We start from the raw sequence: 18,801 nt of genomic DNA, 5'->3' as shown, positions 1-18,801 counted from the left end.
GTGTGGAACCAGATCCAGCTAGTTTCTCCTTTGCACAGTGGTAGTACCTTTGTATCATAAAAAAACAAAAAGAAAAAAAAAGAGACCTTATGAAAGGCTGATTTAATTTGGTAACAGTAAGTGAACAAAACCACATTTGATTATTCAGGATTACTTCTGCACTAAAGCTTATGATACCACCACAAAGTTATCAAAACAAAAATAATGCATGTCCAGCATGGAGTTTATCAGAGGAAGCACAGGACAGTATGGATTAGCACAACACTTGACAGTAGCTCAGGCCACCCCTTACTGATAAGTTTCTTAAGTTTCTTCCCCCTCACTCGCCTTGCTCTGTGTTTAGTCCTCATGGGGATCAGCGTTGAGAAGGACCTCAGCAGTGACCTGCCTACCCTAACAACTTGTCCCCAAAATTACAAAGGGACTATTCTTTAAAGAGTTCTGGCTGTGTAAAGCAGACTGCTTTTTGAGCCTGACTTGGAAACAGAGCCTGATACTTTGGCTTACACTAGGCAGAACCAAATGCCACCCGCTTACTGACAGATTTTGGTGGGACTAGCCATTGAAGCATAAGTAAAAACATCTCAGCCTGGCCCCTTGTCCTTGAGGTCAGAGGAGAAACACTGAGGCAGAACAGAAGGCAGCAACAAAATGCAGGAGAAAAACATACTGCTGTCTTTGCCATCATCAAGTGCTGCTGAAAGCCTCTGTGTCCAGGACCGCCTCCTGATAACTGTCCTGGAAGCTGACTATCTTAGTGTAGATAATGTCATGCCTACCTCATTACATTTAATGCAGTAATAATACCTAACCATCAATTGTGGCTTGTTCTGTTACCAAATGAAACACTCTATTCATATTTTTTTCACAGCTGAGTGCTCTCCCCTCTGCTGCAGAAATATTCAATAAAAATAGGTGGAGAAGGGTTTCGCCACAAAAGAAACGTTGACATAAGCTATCAAACGTTTCATTTGAGAAAGTGGTTGTATACACTATGGTTACCACTGCTGCTAAGATTGACCCCTTTAAAGAGTTTTAATTTGGCTCTAAAAACGTATTTGACTTGAAGCGTATGAAAAAGAAGGACTGGAAAAAGCTTTTCTTAAACATAGAATCTGAGAACTTGCAAAAGTCTATTGTTTCGAAAGATTTTGTGGTTTCCAAAAACACATTGAGGTTTAGATAACTGAATCAGAGCAGAATCAGGAAGCAGCCTACATTCCTGTACCTTTAAGAGGAAAACCGGACTGATGAACACGTTTTCTGCACAGCTGGCAGGGCATAGCCCTTTGCAAGTAGATGGCAATGGGAAGTAAGACCTTCAGAGTTAGTGGCCAAGTGGAATAACTTTGCAAGGATCTTTGATTTGCCTGAACTGACCTTAGTACTGCTGGCATGCAAATTACATGAATGATTTCCTGGACTTTTGCATAAGGCTTTTCACACACAGTGGCTCAGAGGGAAGAACAAAAAAAAAAAAAAAAAGGAAAAAAGCATGGGAAAGGATGAAGAAAAGGTGATTGTAAAGCTGTAAAGTCATAAAAGATGGCTTGAGAGAACCTATGCCAGTCAAATTAGTTTTTCCTTGATAGACTGTATTTCATATTTGTGATATTATTTCAAGTGATGGGAAGCTTTTTTCCCACAGATGTTCAGTTTGATATTTGCACATTGGCTGTACCCTTGGCCTAATTAATTTCAGATATTTCAAAACAATGGTTTCTCATAAAGAACCATTTTAGGGTCTGTGTTTCACATTTAAAATGATAATCATTGTTGAGTCAGTAACATAAAACCTGTGCTTATAAAGTGTGTAATGAGAATAGTATTTTTCATCATCTGAGGACTGCAATGTAGCTAGCAGGAGGGTTTTTTTTTCTCCAATGATATTGTTTTAGGATTGAGACAAAGCCTAAACATGGTCCCTTTGTTGAGTTTTCTCACACAAATCTGAACATCTGAAAACAATGATTTGTCATGGGAGGCATTTGGCAGCCTGAGCAAAGGTTTACTGTTTCTACTTTGCCTAAAATATTTACAAAGAAAAAAATCTGACATTCACAGTAAATCAGACAATGTTTCAGGCCTCTGACATAACTTGTGGCGGAAGCTTCCATGGTCTGTCTGAGAGGAGAAAAGGACATCCCATTTCTGAACATTTTTGGTTCAGTGCAGAAACCTTTGCCTTGGAGTAAGAAGGAGGGAATTAAATGCAAGTGGGGTGAAAATACCTAGGGGTTGCAGAGGTCTGGTTTTGTAGCTCGATTATCACTTTCCCCAGTCCTTTTCTCCATTCTTAAAAACCTGACGGTCTCCAGCGCAAACCACTCTCCTACAGTTTTCTTTCTGTCCCGGGTTGGGGATGCTCAGGATGAATCCCTCTTCCCCCCCACCCCTGCCCCACGTTTCTGGGGGGCGGCAGAAGCACACTCTGCCCTTGTGACAGGGGCTCTGCCACCACCTTCACCCTCTCCTCCAGCGCCTTTGTCTTACCAGCCCGAAAATCTCCCTCCCCCGCTCCTCTGTGTCCAGAAACCTCCATCCCACCGCGGATGCGAACGAATCCCCTAAAACTTAAAGGGCACGGGGGAAGAGGGAAGCGGGGTGGAGGTGGGAACACACGGCTTCTCGTCTGCGTCCTGTCTTTGTCACCTCGCATCGGGAAGGTGATGGGAGGCGGCTCGGTCCCCCCGGAGCAGTCAGTCTCGGGAGACCCGGGAGGGAGGAAAAGGAGGAGGAGGAGGAATAAGAGCGGGGCAGGACTGCGTGGGGGTAGTTTCTGCATCGCCCGCTTCTTTCGCAGCTCCGTCAGCTCCCGTAAGGGCTCCGGCATCCGGGGAGAGAGACAGAAAGAGATGGGGGGAAGGGAAGGGGGGAGGTCTTTTCTTTTAAAATAATCTTTCCAGTCGTGAAAAAAAAACCCAAAAAAAACCAGGGACACAAGCAGTCAGACCTGAGTCTGTCTTAGCCCCCGGGTTTAAATCCTTGTTGCTGTTTCGTGGTGCCTGTAGGCAAAGACACCAGCGCCCCTCCCATCCTCACCCTTCTAAATGTCTGGTCCTCCCTGTTCCCGGGAGGGCTGGACAGATTTCCAGCTGGACTCTGGGCACAGTGGGTGACCCAGTGGACCCGGGAAGCTGTAACTTCCCGTCTTGGGGTTGTCTCACTTGCTTCCAGAGCAGACAGAGCTGCCAGAAGATGTTCATAGCCCATTTTGTAGGGTAACAGAGATCTCCACATGGTAGGGACAACAGGATCACAGGCCCCTCTTCCCTTCCTTTTCCAGGAGTTGTTCCATCTCCAGGGCCTGAGAGTCAAGAGCTGATGGAGAAGCAAGACCAGGGCTGCAGATGTGGCTTGTACTTTGTTAGAGATCACCCCTCCTGCCTGGAACCAGGCAAAGAACAGAATAAGAACAGATGAAGCTGGAAAAATATGGAGGATGGTGGAGGCTGGAGGGGACAATCGAGCTACCTTCAGTTTGACTATGATGCCTGATCATAAGAGATCCCATTTGTTCTGGAGGGTAGCCTGGAGAAGCGGGAGATGATTGATCCCACAGGTTATGTCGTATCCTCCTTTCCTGAGGCCTGGAATGGTGGCAGGAATCCCCCCCTTCATCCAGAAAAGGGTATGTGCCACTGGGACTGGTGTAAAAGAGGAGATTTGTCTGGAGAGATTCCACCTTACACATGGGTCCTCAAAGGGTTTTGTCTGCAGCCTAAGAGAGGGCTGAGATTGTGTGGGGAGAGGGAACAGTGCCCTAACTGTGCATTGCACACAATCCCTTTGTGTCTGGGAGGGCTGAAGAGGCTTGTCTGAACCGATGCAGGAGAAATTCAATGTTAGTTTTCTGCTTTCGTGATAATATTGTGCAGAGGAAGTGTGCAGAGGCTCAGCAGTGGGGATTGCTGTGTACACATGGCGAAGCAGGGAAGGCCAGGCTAGCAAAGAGTGGAATTAACTCTGACAACCCCTTTCCCATGACTTAATATGAACTGCAATGCCTTTGTGTGAATTTGCATTGAAAAGCCTCAAAAATATGCCTGCAACTCTTTATAGTGTTTGTTCAAAGCACAGAGTTGCATTTTTGTCAACTGTTCCCCCTATACAAAGTTTAAGAATAGAGACACTGCAACCTGATGTGCAGCAGGTCCAGTCTGTGGAGATGGGGCATTCCCTGGGAGGCATGTGTGCTGTGTAGGGATGGAAACATGCCAGAAAAACTGGTGGGACAGGTGCCAGGGAGGTGGCAGTGGTAGGGAAGATGCTGCCACAGTCACAGGAGAGAAGGGCATCAGCCTCTCCTCACCGCCCTTGCTAGCAAGTAAGCAATTGTGGATTTACCCTATTTAAGGAGAAAGGACCAAGAAGCTTTGTGGAGGTGAGATAAGGAATTAATCCAGTGGTCCAACTCTGTTCACACCCAGGCTCATGCAAACCTGGCCTGGGTTAAGCTACCAGGTCTCTGTTTCCCCCTGCTTGGCTGTCACCTCTTCCACCTCCCTCTTCTCCAATATGGCACCAAAGACTGTCTTTGGAAACGAAGGTTTTGGACTTGTTTCAAACTGCCTGTCAGTATAACTCCTGGGACAGAGTAGCTGGAACAATAACAGCAAGAGGTACTGAAGAAAAACTGTTGTCTCTTTCTAGCAGTTGTGCCTGGAGGTGCCAAAAATGTGCCCAGAGAGGTGCAACGTGACACATGTATTTCTCCAGGCTTATATTTTCTGGCTGTGGTTTTACACCTTCATGGAGGAGGTGGGATTGTGGCACATGCTCCTCTGAGAGGTTGCACCCCAGAGGCACTGTTCTTGCCATCATTTTGTGCCTGATAAAAGGTACCTTAAGTGTCTGCCACATACTGGGGTGGGTACATCTGGGAAAAGGAGCTGCCTGAGGAGCACAACAGACCTTTTATTAATTGCTGAAAGTCATAGAATCATAGAATTACCAGGTTGGAAAAGATCTCTTGGATATTGAATCCAACAGTTCCTATCTGCCACTAAACTATGTCCCTGAGCACCTTGTCTACTCGCCTTTTAAATACCTCCAGGGATGAGGACTCCACCACCCCCGTGGGCAATCTCTGACAGTGCCCCATGACCCCTTCTGTGAAAATTTTCTTCCTGATATCCAATCTGAACCTCCCATGGCACAGCTTGAGGCCATTGCACCTTGTCCTGTCCCCTGTGACTTGGGAGAAGAGGCCAGGTCTCTCCTCTCTACAACCTCTTTTCAGGTAATTGTAGAGAGCAATGAGGTCTTCTCTGAGCCTCCTCTTCTCAAGGCTAAAAAGTCACTTGTAAAAGGGTGGTTTAGAGTTCTGCTTATGACTTCATCTCTGAGAGGTTTGGACGGCAAATGCAGAGTCACTTAAAAAAAAAAAGGAGGGGGGAAGGAAAAAAAGGAAAAGTGGCTGCAGATGCTTAAAACTAGGGTGGAGAAGCTTGGCTCGGGAGACTGCTTGTGAATTGGCACCGGCAGAAGAAGTTTGGAACGAGCACCAATATATTCTTTCATTGCAACCTCCTCTGAGATTGGGGAGGCTAAAAGGAAAAAGAGATTTCAGTCCCAGTCACTTTCCCCATTTCAAGCGGCTTCGGGAGCCAGGGCGGAGGAGGTCTCTCCATTCTCTTCCCCATTAATTGCTTAATTGGGGAACAATGCCCCTCTCGCACTCTCTCCGGAGGGCCGGTGCCGGGCGAGCGGTTGTGCTGTCGGGGCTGGGGTCTGCGGGGCCCCGAGGGGGCGGTGGGACGGGGGGTCCCGGGGCGCTCCTCTCCTCGGAGGCAGGCGCTGCAGGCTCTCTCCTGCTCCCAGCAGCCGCGGGGAGCTTTGCAAATTGCGAGGAGGCTGTTTGCAGAGCTTGTGAACCCTCCTCTCCCCGAGCCAGCCCCTCCTCTCGCAGCGCTGACGGTACAACGATATAATAATGATGGGTGGCTGAGCCTCGCATTTGAACTTGCGGGCGAGCTCCTGTTGCCCACAGCTCTGTTTCGGCTCCGCAGCTCGGAGTCAGGTGCTCGCCGGCGGGAGGGAGAGGAGACCGAACTCCTGAATAAGGGGAGACCCGGGAACCGCAGAATCCTTCCAGCAGTAACGAGGGGATTTACTCTTTCATGCGGCCGCTGGGATCTCTGGACTAGCCTGGCCACCACGTTGTGATTTTTTTGCAATCCCGGCAATACGCTACCTTTTAAGGTAACTATAATTCTTTTTCATGCGCTTCGTTTCTTTGTGGTTTTTGTTTTGGTTTGGTTTTTTTTTTTAATTATTATTATTTATTTTGTTGTTGTGTTTGTGGGTTTTTTCTTTTTTTTTTTTTTTTTTTTTTTTAAATCACATAAAATTGCCACCCAATACCCAGTATAAGATTCAAAACGATTCTTTTACTGCTGTTACCTGTAAGGACAAAAGAGTTGAACTGCAAACCTTAAGTGGGAGAGAATAGTGATGACTGGTGAATTTAAACGACCTGGGGTAAGTTCAACGACAGCAGGGGAAGAGGGTAAGGGATGCTCAGAGATCCACAAAAATCCCCCTATGCAAAGAGGAGAACAAAGAAAACCGTGAAGTAAAAGACTTTAGGGTGGGAGCCCTGACACGTCTTTGGTTGTTTGAATGGCTGAGAAGATAGAGCTGCACCTTGGTGTGCGGTGGGGCTCGGGAGGGAGAAGGGAGGAAGCTGTTTCGTACGGGTGTTAAATACACAAAGCGACCTTGTGGCAGGAGCGACAAGAATGGACCTGCTGCCTCCAGGTTTTCTTGCGCTAGGAAAAGCTTGTGCTGTCTCCTCCGCTCTTGTGTGTTCCCCCATCTCCACCCTCCCACTCTTTTTCTTTTTTTTTTTTTTTTTTCCCCTCCCTTCCCATGATGTTCCTGGAAAGCTGCTTATAGGGCAGAGGTGCTCAGACAGCATCTCTCCAGAGAAGACGGAGAGCGGGAGTCCTCTTAGCCACATTTTCATTGCTTGGAAGGGAGGCGGTGGGTGAGGAAGAGGAGGATCACAAGGTCAGTGGAGCAAAACGCCGCCTTTTACACCCCCGGCCAGCTTCTCCGGGCATTGCCTTCCCCCTCCGCTCCTCGGGATTTCGCCTTTGTTTTACAAAGAAAAAGTGAGAGCATCGTGGAAGGAATTAAGGGAGTTTCGACGGCGGGAAAACCGGGTGGGTGCGTGGTGGGGGCGGCATCGGGGACCCTGCGGGCAGCATCCCACACAAAGAGGCGGCGGGGAGCGGGCGGGGGCCGGGTCCAGCGCTCATTGTCCCCCTTGTCACGTCCTCCTCGGCCACCCCCTCTGCCTCCCAGCACCGGCTGTCGGGATTAAGCCCCGGTGGCTTTTCTTCTTTTATTTTATTCCCCTTCCTTTCTGTTTTTCTTTTCCTCTACTTCTTTTATTTTATTCCCCTTCCTTTCTATTTTTCCTCTCCTCTCCTCTCCTCTCCTCTCCTCTCCTCTCCTCTCCTCTCCTCTCCTCTCCTCTCCTCTCCTCTCCTCTCCTCTCCTCTCCTCTCCTCTCCTCTCCTCTCCTCTCCTCTCCTCTCCTCTCCTCTCCTCTCCTCTCCTCTCCTCTCCTCTCCTCTCCTCTCCTCTCCTCTCCTCTCCTCTCCTCTCCTCTCCTCTCCTCTCCTCTCCCTCTCCTCTCCCTCTCCTCTCCCTCTCCTCTCCTCTCCTCCCTCCTTCCCTCTCCCCTCCTTCCCTCTCCCCTCCTTCCCTCTCCCCTCCTTTCCTCTCCCCTCCTTCCCTCTCCCCTCCTTTCCTCTCCCCTCCTTTCCTCCTTCCCTCCTTCCCTCCTCTCCTTCACTCCTTTTTTTTTTTTTTTTTTCTGTTAAGGGAGAAACGTGTTGCAGAACCCTATCCTGGGATGGAAGTGGATGGGTTTAGGGTGACCTTTTTTGTGTTTTTTGGGGTTTTGTACTCCCCCTCCGACCCAGGGTGAGCGAAAGGGGGAAGTTTCCTTCCCAGAAGGAATGAGTAAGACTTGGACGGGGCGAGCGGGGATGCGGTGCCGGGGCGCACCCAGGGCAGGGGCAGAGGCTCCTCCGGGCTCTGCGGCCGCTCCACGGCGAGATGTGACCTGCGGGCGGTCCGGCCGCTCTCGAGGAACAGGACCGGCGGCGGCGGCGCCCCCTGGCGGCCAGCGAGGGGCTGGCGGCTCCTGCCGCCGTGGGTTCCCCGCCAGAGGGCTCCGCTTTCCTTCACCTACAGGACGGGGGGGAGGGGCGTTAGGGGGGGTCGTCTCGTAATAAAATAGTTCTTAAAACTGATCGCCGCAGCATTTCGGGCTGCTCCTTGCGCTCCCCGGGCGATGGCAGGAGGGTTGGAACTGGGTCATCTTTAAGGTCCCTTCCAACCCAGCCCATCTTATGACGCCCGTACCGTCGGTGTTTGGTGCTGGTGTGGGACAGGTGGGTTTCACACCCCTGGCTGGATCCCCTCTGCTCCACCGGCTCCAGGTGTGAGGCTGCTGGTCCTGGCTGGGAGATCCCAGTGGGACGAGAGCACCTGCAGCCTCCTGAGAGCCCATGGCAAACACTGACACCAGGCGAGCCTGTCAGATGCTCTGAGGAAACCCTCATCCAGCCTTGTGCTGAACCCCAATAGTCGCACCCTGTGACCTTACATCTGCATAAACTGTGCTTTTTCATCTTTTTCTCGTTGCTGCTCCTCACACCCGCCTCTACTCTCCCTTCACTCTGCTGGCTGGGGTGGGGTGGAAGAGGTCCACAGCTCTCCTAGAAGACCAGGCAGGCAAGCGAGGTGGCAGAGCCTGTGTCCGGGGTGATGCTGGAAGGAGCGCAGGGCTGTCTGAGACACTTGGCTCGAGAACCTTGTTGCATGTACTGCCTCTGGCAATTTTTCACTCTGTTTAAGAGCCCGGAGCTCCTTCTGGCATCAATTATCGCAGGGTCGGGAGGGATGTCCTCAGGCAGCAGCTTCTCGGCAGCTGCCAGAGCAAGGAGCGCCAGAACATGCTGTGCTCTGGTCACTTTTCCAGTCTGCGCCCCTGCCTGCACTTGGGGCTGGAGGCAGTGCTGGTTGAGGCTGCAGTACCCCCCCAGCTGGTGGTGGTGGCGGAGGGATGATGCAGATTGCCCTAGGACGTTCTCCAAGGCCTTAGGAAGACCTCGGTGAGTGATAATGGGAGAAGCAGAGGTCACTAATTAATCAGAGGCATGCCGTGGTGAAGTGGTGAAACTGGTAAAGTTAATAATCAGGCAGAACCTTATGGTGAGATTGATACATGTCAGCAACTAACTGTCAGATGGCATAAAAGGATCAAAGGAATGCAAAAGAAAGTGCAGACTGTGTGCATTTGGGAAAGGATAGCAGTTGTGAAGGCTTCAGGCAGAGCTTGGAGGGTAGCAAGACGTGTGCTACATCTAGGATCAGTCATTTTTGTCATAAGGGTTTCACTGGAAACTGTTTAGTTTACTGTTTTACTCATTAACAGGAGCAGCAACCTCAATTCACTTCTTCAGTGCCAGGTTCTTTTAGGGTGCCCCCCTCCCCCTTTTTTTCCCCTTCATTTTTTTATGTGAACCTGACTTTCACTATGCAGGCAAGGAGGGTCAATGAGCAGAGACTGCTTTTTACGTGTTTGTGGAACGTGTCCAGCTTTCACAATACAGCTGTAGAGCACATGCTGAATCAATCTCAGTGTGACCTGAGAAGCTACAGCCTTTAAACACAGTGCCACCTCTATGAAAGGAGTTAATTTCTCATTGTCCCAACTTCACAGAAATTTGGAATAGTTTTTGGATGGTAGATTTTTAGCATGTTCCACACTAGAACAATTCACTGTCTTTCTTAACCTGGAGTGTAAAATAGGAAGAGAGACATGATGTTCTCCTGTCTGGTTAAATTAAAATAGCATTGGTGTGAGATCAAGCTTACACTGTAAACTAAACACAAGCTGGAATGTGATCAGAACTTATTGCTCTTATGTGTTTTTTTTTTACTGTGGTAAGAGAAGGTAGCAGTGCCTGCAAAAATAGGAGTCCTGCTCTCCCCTGCTAGTTTTCAAAGATGTGCAGTTTGTCAAGGACTTGGCATTTCTTAGTTAAAAGATGCTGTGCTCAGGGTTGCATCTAGTTTAGAAACATAGTGCAAATTACCACTGTAGATCAATGTGCCTCTAATAGCTCTTAATAAAATGTACCAGTCCGGTTGGAAACTAGCCAGCAGGCAACCCCGTTTGGTCACATTTTTAACAGAAGGTGGAAATTAAACACTTACTCAAGCCTAACAGTCTTGAGTTGGCAGAACCTTTTTACTGAGTCCATAATATTATGGCTTTCTCTTATTCTGGCTGTAGTGGCACCAAGGGGGAGGGAAAAAAAGAAAAAGAGAAAGGCTCATGGAAAAAGGTAGGGTTGGAAGGAGTTTGGCTAATTACAGTAGACTTAGGGGCAGAACAGCAGCCAGACAGCAGACCTTTGTAAACTGTAGAGTGCAGGAATAGGAAATATAAACCAGTTTTAGAGCAGAGGTTTTGCCCAGGAGGCTACAAGAGAGCACAGTCAGCTGCAGATGCTGCCAGCAAAAGGGGAGGGGGCAGGAGCAGTCACATCTGATAGTGGTGGCCTGGAAATGTTGGCAGCTCTTAACGGGAATTGGGTTGCTAGGTGTAAGCCACAACCTCTGCCTTGCTTGTGTCTCTTGAGGATTGCTGGTAGTGGTGTGCACAGCTCTGCTTTCTCCTAGGCTAGGCTGCTGTGGGCTGCTGAGTGAGGTAGTGCTGTTTATAATCTGCACACTGTCATTTGGAGAGGGTGGCAGCAGTAATTGGTCATTTAACATTGGCAGCTGCAGTGGAACAGCACTCAGTAACCCAGGAGTGTTTATGGGAGCCTACCAAGGACCCAAGTGTGAACACTGTTATGCATGGAGGGTTGCGCGGGAATCATGCTCATGAGCCTAAGGGCTGAAAATTGGACCCTTCCCCCAATGTTTTGTGTTTCACCGCAAAGTAGAGGAGATTTAGAAAAAGAAGCCGTTGAGAGATGATCTTCTGAGAGGTGGGTAGGGATTATCAACAAGAGCCTCCTATTAAGATCCATGTTTAAACACTTGCACGTTTTTGTGCTATCCATATGCTCTTGGTGTAGCATATGTAATTCCTGTACTACCAAGTAAAAGGCTAGTAGCCATCACAACCATGAGTGCTCTCCTCTGTTCTAATGGTTGAGTTGAGCAGTCACAGGATGTCTTGAAAATTGTCCTTCCACAGTTGTCTTTCTGTTGTCTTATTTCATTGTGGGTGTATGTATTGTGTTTAGTGACTGGAAGCTGGAGATGTGAGGATTTTTCTAATAAGATTCCTCAGTCTGCATTTGTAATGCAGTTGTCAACATAACGTTGGATGATCAGTGTTTGTGCACAATATGGAGAGGAACGGGGAGGTGAAGTCCTCTTCTGGACTTGTAGTGTGGGGCCGAAACTCGCATTCAGAGCTCTCAGCTTGCTCTGAATGCAGCAGCAGGGTTTGTTGTCTTGGCAAATGTGGAAGCAGTTACACCACCTCTCGTCATGCTAATATTGCAGGCAGCTTCTGAGGACATGTACCAAGTATGCTGGTACTCCTAGTTAGGGCCAGTGCAGTGGAATGGGTTGTGGTTGCAACACGCAACCAGGCCTGTTTAGGTGCAGCACACCCATCTTCCAGGAAAAAGGAAATATTTTTTTTGCCAAATTTATTTGACTGGCTTGTTTCTGGGCACAAAAGCTAAGGTTGCCTTCTAGGGGAGAAGGGAAATAAAGTGTATGGGTAAACATGGAAAGCTAAACTTGTAAACAGTTTGTTCTACATTTTTGCTTAGCTGTTGATACAGCCAGTGTGTGACGCATGGGAAACACATGTGGACAGAACATCTCAAAAGAAGATCTGGAGCCACTCTATTTTTGTAGGAGCCAGAGCTTTTGCATTGTCTTACAGGCGGGTCTAGCATTTTGCCTTTGAAGGTGGAGAAGTCTGTTGGTCTTCTTTTTGTGCTTTCTTAAAAATGCTTGTATTACTGAAGGAACTAGTCTGTAGTGCTTTTGGTGCTTGAGGCTTCCAGCAGTTTCAGGAGACAAGGGTTTTTTGAAGGGCCTTCTAGTCTGTGCACATCTGTAGGCTCAGCATAACCTCTCATTTTTTTCAAATATTGTGTAATAATTAAGATCACTTTGGTCTTTACCTAGGTAAACACGTAACTGTCTATTTCAGAGCTGGTCCATTGCATTAAAAAGACTTCAATATGTGCAGGTCTTGTCTTGTGCAACCTCCTTGCTCACAACGTCATTCTACAGGCAATTACTAGGGCATAGATAGGTGGTATAGCAGGGCACAGTATAGCTTTTAGAAGTTAGATATTAAATAGCCATTTTTGTTTTCTCCATGTACAGCTTGGCTTGTGTAAGTGTAGGGAGAGATGAAACTCTGGCTAGATGTTGTGGCGGGTATGTGTTAAAGTCTTCAAACTGAATGAAGTTAAAGAAGGCTTAGTTCTTGTTTGGTACTTTGTCATTAAATGTGCAAATTCCATGAGTATTGCAAAATAAATGATATCACATTATACACTCAGCTCTATTGAATGGCTGAAGCAGAGATGAGGCTTCTTTGGCAGAGTGCAGTCTTCTCTACGGAAAGCAGCTGTAGTCTTTCCTCCACACCCTGGGAATAGATTGCAGCATATGTTTCCCAGTGCAACCAGCCTGCTCTGGCCATCCATATACAGGGAATGAAAAGCTCTTGGGTTCTCAGCCCTTTTGGGTGGGAATTTTTAGCGTTCTGCTGTTATGTTAGAGATTGCCTCATTGGAAAGGCTTGGTTTGAAATGTTTTGCATCTTTTCTGTACTGTTCAGCCGCAACAGGATAGATGCCAATTCACACAGGCTCATGAAGCTTGAGCTGCAGCTGTAAGCTGTGGAGAAAACTTTCCTGAGACTGGACATATCACCAATAGTTTTCTGAAGATGTTTCTCTGGATATCTTCCTATCATGTTCAGGATAGCTTGTGGACGTTTTTGAATGTGTTGGTTAATGTTTTAACCCTGAAGCAAGGTGCAAGTACTATATGCAAGTACTAAATAGCTAAAATGCTAACATAAAAATGCTAAAATACATATGTTCAATACAAGTTCCGTATTTATAACCCAGATGTATGTAGATTAAATCTCTGTTGCGCTGTTCTTTAAAGCAGTTCAACTGTAATCTATTGGACAGGAAAAAAGCTATCATTTCAGGTTTCTTGTCCAAGTAATAAATCTAAGTAGTGTGTTTTGACAGTAATATCAGGAAACTCAGGATTTTGTGATAAAATTTTTTCAACAGCAGTGTTTGACAAACTATTGCTGGAAGTTATATCTTATGTTGGCTAGATATTACATATGCGTAATGTGGAAGAGGGACTACTTATAACATAAAACCCTTATAGTATTTGACGTTTATGGGACTAGTAGTGCTTTCATTAGAGTACTTTTGAATTTTTTTTTATATTTTCAGGTTCAACATATATGACTAAGAACTGTAATAAAAACTAAGATATACCGCTATGAACTGTGTAGTATATTGTTATGTACATACAACGTATGTGAAGAACTTTTCGGCCCTTAGAATGTGAAGCCTGGGAGGAAAGTAAGAAGCAAATCCAAGGGGAATTGGCATGTCTGAGTATCATTCTGGACTCAACCTGACTCACTGTGAATCTGTATTCAATAGGGACGTGTTGTCATTATAACAAATTTCCACCATAAAATACTATATGGAGAAATCTTGAAAGCAGGAAGTCATCTGGCAACCTGCTTGCAGATGGGAAGGATCGTAGTGTGGATGTTGACTCATGATCAAAATTCACGAGAAGTTTGTCATGGGAGCTCTTTCTGATGTGAACCAGGTTGTTAGCTGTTGCTAACAGGATAGATCTTGTTGTGGACAAAAAATTAACCAGAGGATCTGGTTCAGAGGCTGGATCTGAACCAACAACACCACAGTAGGAAAAAGTCATCAGATTATTCTCATGTACTGCTACTAGTGTATGGGAACACATTTAAAAAGGTGAATAAAATAGCAGATGGCAGATGATTATATTATGAATTATTTAACCTTTTAAAGTACGTGATTGCTTCTAATATCAGTGACAAATATTGATATAGTGACTTACAGCACATGATAAGGACACAATGCAATACTAATCACTTACTACTTTGTTCTTTATTTGTAGGTCAAGATGTTGTTAAGTATAAAAAGTATCTTATGGATGTACTCTACATTAGTTATAACATATATGCTACCTAAAGGTAAGTCTATTATACACAGAACTATTTATTAAAACTTGTTTTAGTGGTCCAGTTGGTAGGGTATTCCCCAGGACTCAGCAAACAATCCAAACTCAGGAGATTCAGTTTCTGATCTTGCCTCTGCCACTCTTTTTGCTGCACTGCGTAACTTAACTTGGTTTCTGCATTCTTCTCATTGCCTTATTGATTTATATAGAAAACTTTTGGTTGGTGGGTATGCTTTTAACAAGGTTACTGTATGCCTGTCTGATGTCTCCTGAGGCTTTCAAGTGGAATTACTATAGTTCAAGTAACAATAGATTTCCTTCTCCAAATATTCAGGAATGCATTTTACTTTAAACTTTGCTTCTGGAATGTTGGACCTGTTGGCCAAGTATGCCTTATTCCTTCATTTGCCATGGTCCACTAAGGGGCCATGGCAAATAGATTACGTGAAGTAATCTTGCAGTAGATTACGTGAAGGCTGACAGGAGGCTAGTTTTAGTAGGGGGCACACACCTTCCAGGGGAGCTTCAGTCTGGTGCCACAGAGGGAACAGAGAGCAGTGCTGGTGGCACAGGAGCAGGAGCAGGCCCCTGGGGCAGACCTAGCCAGGCTGCAGAAATGGTGAATAAAACGGGGAAGTTCTTGGGTTACAGGAATACTGGATAGGCTTACCTCCCAGTCAGATCCCAATGCATAGAATCATAGACTGGTTTGGTTTGGAATGGACCTTAAAGATCTTCTAGTTCCAGCCACCTTTCCATGGGCAAGAACACCTCCCACTAGATCAGGCTGCTCATGGGCCCATCCAGCCTGGCCTTGAATTCCTCCCTTCTAGGGAGGGGAACATCCACAACTTCCTTGGGCAACCTGTGCCAGTGTCACACCACCCTCTTCATGAAGAATTTCTACCTAATGTCAAGTCCAAATCTTCTCCTCTCCAATGTATAGTCATTCCCCCTTGTCCTGTCACCACCTGCCCTTGTAAAAAGTCCCTCCCCAGCTTTCTTGTAGGTGCCCTTCAGGTACTAGAAGGTCATTACAAGGTCTACTCAGAAACTTCTGTTCTCCAGGCTGAACAACCCCAGCTCTCCCAGCCTGTACTCATAGCAGAGGTGCGCCAGCCCTCTCATCATCTTAGTGTCCTCCTCTGGACCCGTTCCAACAGTTCCATATCCTTATGTTGGGAATTCGAGAACTGGACACGACACTCCGGGTGGGGGTCTCATGAGGGAGAAGTAGAGTGGGGGAATCATCTCCCTCCACCTGCTAGCCACGCTCTTTTGATGTGGCCCAGGATGCTCATGTACATTGTGCCACGACAGCCTTTGGGTCTATAGTTTACACTCTATTCAGAGTGAAAGGTACCACGTGCAAGTGTGATAGGGGAAGACAGTAGCCCCAGTTTCTGCTTTACTCTCTGATCTGTCAAGGAGCAGTTGGGGACACACCTCTGGAGTGCATAGTCTGGCTGCCAGCCCCCTGTCGTGGGGGAGCAGCTGTGAGCTAACCTGGTGGCAGATCCCTTGGCTGCTGGCATCTGGAGCAATGACATATTAGGGCAGCTGCAGGTCTTTGGTTTAGATGGAAGGAAGGAGCCTTTACTACTTCTCTTGGTGATTACATGCTACCACTAAGGTATGTATTCATGTGTGGTTGTCATGGTTATTTGAAAGTTTGAGTCAAGCCTTTAGTAAGGATAAGATCCCTACAGCTGCTGCAGACTCGCTAAATCAGTATAATATCTTTTCCAAGCCTCAAAACAAATTTCTTCTTGATCACATTTTGTTTTCCTTCTTTTATTTCCAGGAACTCCTCAAATTGACTTTAGCCTTTGAAAAAATCATGTGTATTCATTTTTTTTCCAGCTTGAACACTGTTGCTACAAAGTCTTGTGTCAGTACTGTAAGATAAAGGAGAAGACCATTGAGTTTAGTGGAGTCAACTGGAAAAAAAAGGGTTCAAATGGGCTGGGACCACCATCCTTTACTATTTCCTGCCATCACTTCCTCCTTAAAGATGATATTATTTTTCCATGCTTTGTTAAACATACAAAAGGCCTGGATTTTTAGACAGGATAGCATCTTTAGATGTCCCCCTGTCTCTCCACTCTTTATCATTTCTTAAATGGCTCGTGCTGTCCAGAGTAGAATATTTAGTATTTAAGCAAGATCTGGATGAATGTCCTGGTAAGGGCTTCTCGAAAATAGAGACCAGGTTCTGATTGGTACTTATTTGCCTAGATCTTTCAAAAGGAATTCAGAAAGACCTTTATGTTCCTAAAATACATTGTGAACTTTGTCAGTTTAATTTCTGAAGTTGGGGGCATACTTTTGCCAAAGAAGAGACTTAAGCATGTTCAAATGTGTCCATGGTGAAGAGGCAAAGATGCAAAACTTCTTATTTTTCATCAATTGATCCAGTAGAGTCTGTGGGATCAACTCATATCCCTCTGTTCTGTAGGAATATCTGTCAGTTTTGTAGAATTACAGAATGGTTTGGTTAGGAAGGGACATTAAAGATCATTTAGTTCCAGCTCCCTTCCATGGGCAGGGACACATCCCACTGTATCAGGATGCTTACAGCATTATCCAACTTGAACACCTTCAGGGATGAGGCATCTATGACTTCCCTGGGCACCCTTCACCACCCCCACAGTAAAAAAATTCTTCCTAATATTTAATCTAAATCTCTTCTCATTCATCTTAAAACCATTAGCCCTCATCCTATTCCTGCACTTCCTGGTGAAGAGCCCCTTCCCAGCTTTCCTGTAACCCTCTTTAAGTACTGGAAGGCTTCTATATGTTCTCCCTAGAGCCTTATTTTTCTTCCCAGGTTGAACAAACCCATCTCTCTCAGCCTGTTCTTATATGGGAGGTGCTCCAGCCCTCTGACAATCTTTGTAGCATCCTCTGTACTTGCTCTAACAGATCCATGTCTTTCCTGTTCTGAGGACTCCAAAACTGAACACAGTACTCCAGGTGAGATCTCGTGACAGCAAAGATCTAGAGTACTGCATTCAGTTTGTGTAATAACATTCTTGAGCTTGAGCATTAAAAGGTTACAAACTATCTTTACAAGTACAGCTGCCTTATTTGTCTAAAAAAATACTCTAAATCTGAAATATATTTCTGCATTTTGAATTGTTAGACATCTTAATTTTTAACTTTTTTTGCTTTTAAATCTTGAATTTGAATATAAAATTTGAAGCCTTGAAACCTTTCAGTAAACACGAAATCCCATGCTCCCATTCCCACGGTGGATTAGATCCGTATGATTTGATTACATTAATTAAACAGTGACTTCACTATGATGCTTTGCAATATTTCGTTTAGAAAGCTTTCATGGAAAACTGTTCTAAAAGTTTAAAATTTTTCTTTCAGGAGTCATATGGGAAATTTGTCAAAATCAACGGTTACTTTTAAAGTGTAAATCCTGGAATCTGAGACTCTTAACATTAAGTTGTAACAAAACTGAAGTTTGGTTTAGAACACAGAAAGTTAGAAGCATGCCAAGTTTTATATGTTCAACACTAATAATTATTCCCATCTCTGTTCTCTCTTCCATTCTGACTTTTGTGAATGATCAAATTCATAAATAGCTATCATGTTTGCATGTTGTTCTCATTAGATTTTTATATGGTAACAGTATTTTTCTTTTGAGGGTGAATTGAGAATGACCTTGCATAGCTTTTTTAAGACTTTAAATTCTCAGAACATGTGCATCGGGCAGGCAGTAGGAAATACGGCATAAGTTCCTGGGGTCATGGGAGTGCCCCTCTCTGAGATCTTTGCTGTTTGCTCTAATACATGTGAAGGACTAGTGACGGGAGTTTACAAGCAAGTTTTAAATCTACTGCCAGTGTGGCATTTACTCACTTTGAATTAGCTGGTGTTAGGATATTGCAGTTTACAAACTGGACCTTGTGATTATGGTCAATGTTGGAGTTTCTCTTACCTATTTTAAGTGAATATTTGTCACGCCATGAGTGAGTATCCTTTGACAAAAGCCCTGTAATCCTGAATACAGTAGTAATCCCCTTGATTGCAGTGTGTAGTATGTCCTTTCAGGGGTTTATAATAATATATCAGTTCAAATACCATTTTATCTGATCATGTTTATGTTCTATACATGATATAAAGTAAATGTGTACATGCCTGTGATGTCTGCATATGTTTTGTTGAATTCTGCAGTCATGTTTTCCATTTGCTTGGATTTCTGTGAGTTTCTTGCAGAATATTAAAGTAGCTGGCTCTTCATCACTCTATGCTTTCTTCTCTTATTCTGCTTGCTTAGACCACAAATAACCATTTTAATTTACCATTGTATTCATTAAAAGATTTGTAGTTAATGAAAGACTTCTCTTAGGCTCAGTGTTAGTCTTCCCCTTCCCTCTTCTTTTCCCTTCTTCTTCTTCTCTTCTCTCATCAAATCAAAGAGCACTTTTATATGATGTTTTATAATGCTTTCTACAGATAGATGGGCATGTTTGTAGCTAAATGGTCTCCTATTCTGGGATGTAGCCCAATTTA

The 18,801-nt window shown here is 45.5% G+C and overlaps 1 protein-coding gene across 7 annotated transcripts in view; it reads left to right on the top strand.

Moving 5' to 3' along the window:
* The first annotated feature begins 5,959 nt into the window (after positions 1-5,959).
* Positions 5,960-18,801, top strand: part of VCAN (versican) — a 109,869-nt gene continuing 97,027 nt past the window's right edge. Inside the window, exons 1-2 of one of the 7 annotated variants that reach the window (XM_054054411.1) lie at positions 5,960-6,204; positions 14,212-14,287. In XM_054054411.1, coding sequence (XP_053910386.1) covers positions 14,218-14,287 — 70 coding nt within the window. In that variant the 5' untranslated portion in view covers positions 5,960-6,204; positions 14,212-14,217. Of the gene's footprint in view, positions 6,205-6,890; positions 7,015-7,068; positions 7,170-14,211; positions 14,288-18,801 lie in introns of those variants that run through there. The other 6 variants (XM_054054414.1, XM_054054416.1, XM_054054417.1 and 3 more) reach the window with 6 other exon arrangements.

Source organism: Cuculus canorus, chromosome Z, assembly GCF_017976375.1.
Source record: "Cuculus canorus isolate bCucCan1 chromosome Z, bCucCan1.pri, whole genome shotgun sequence".
Taxonomy (NCBI): domain Eukaryota; kingdom Metazoa; phylum Chordata; class Aves; order Cuculiformes; family Cuculidae; genus Cuculus; species Cuculus canorus.
This window is presented reverse-complemented; position numbering and strand designations above follow the sequence as displayed.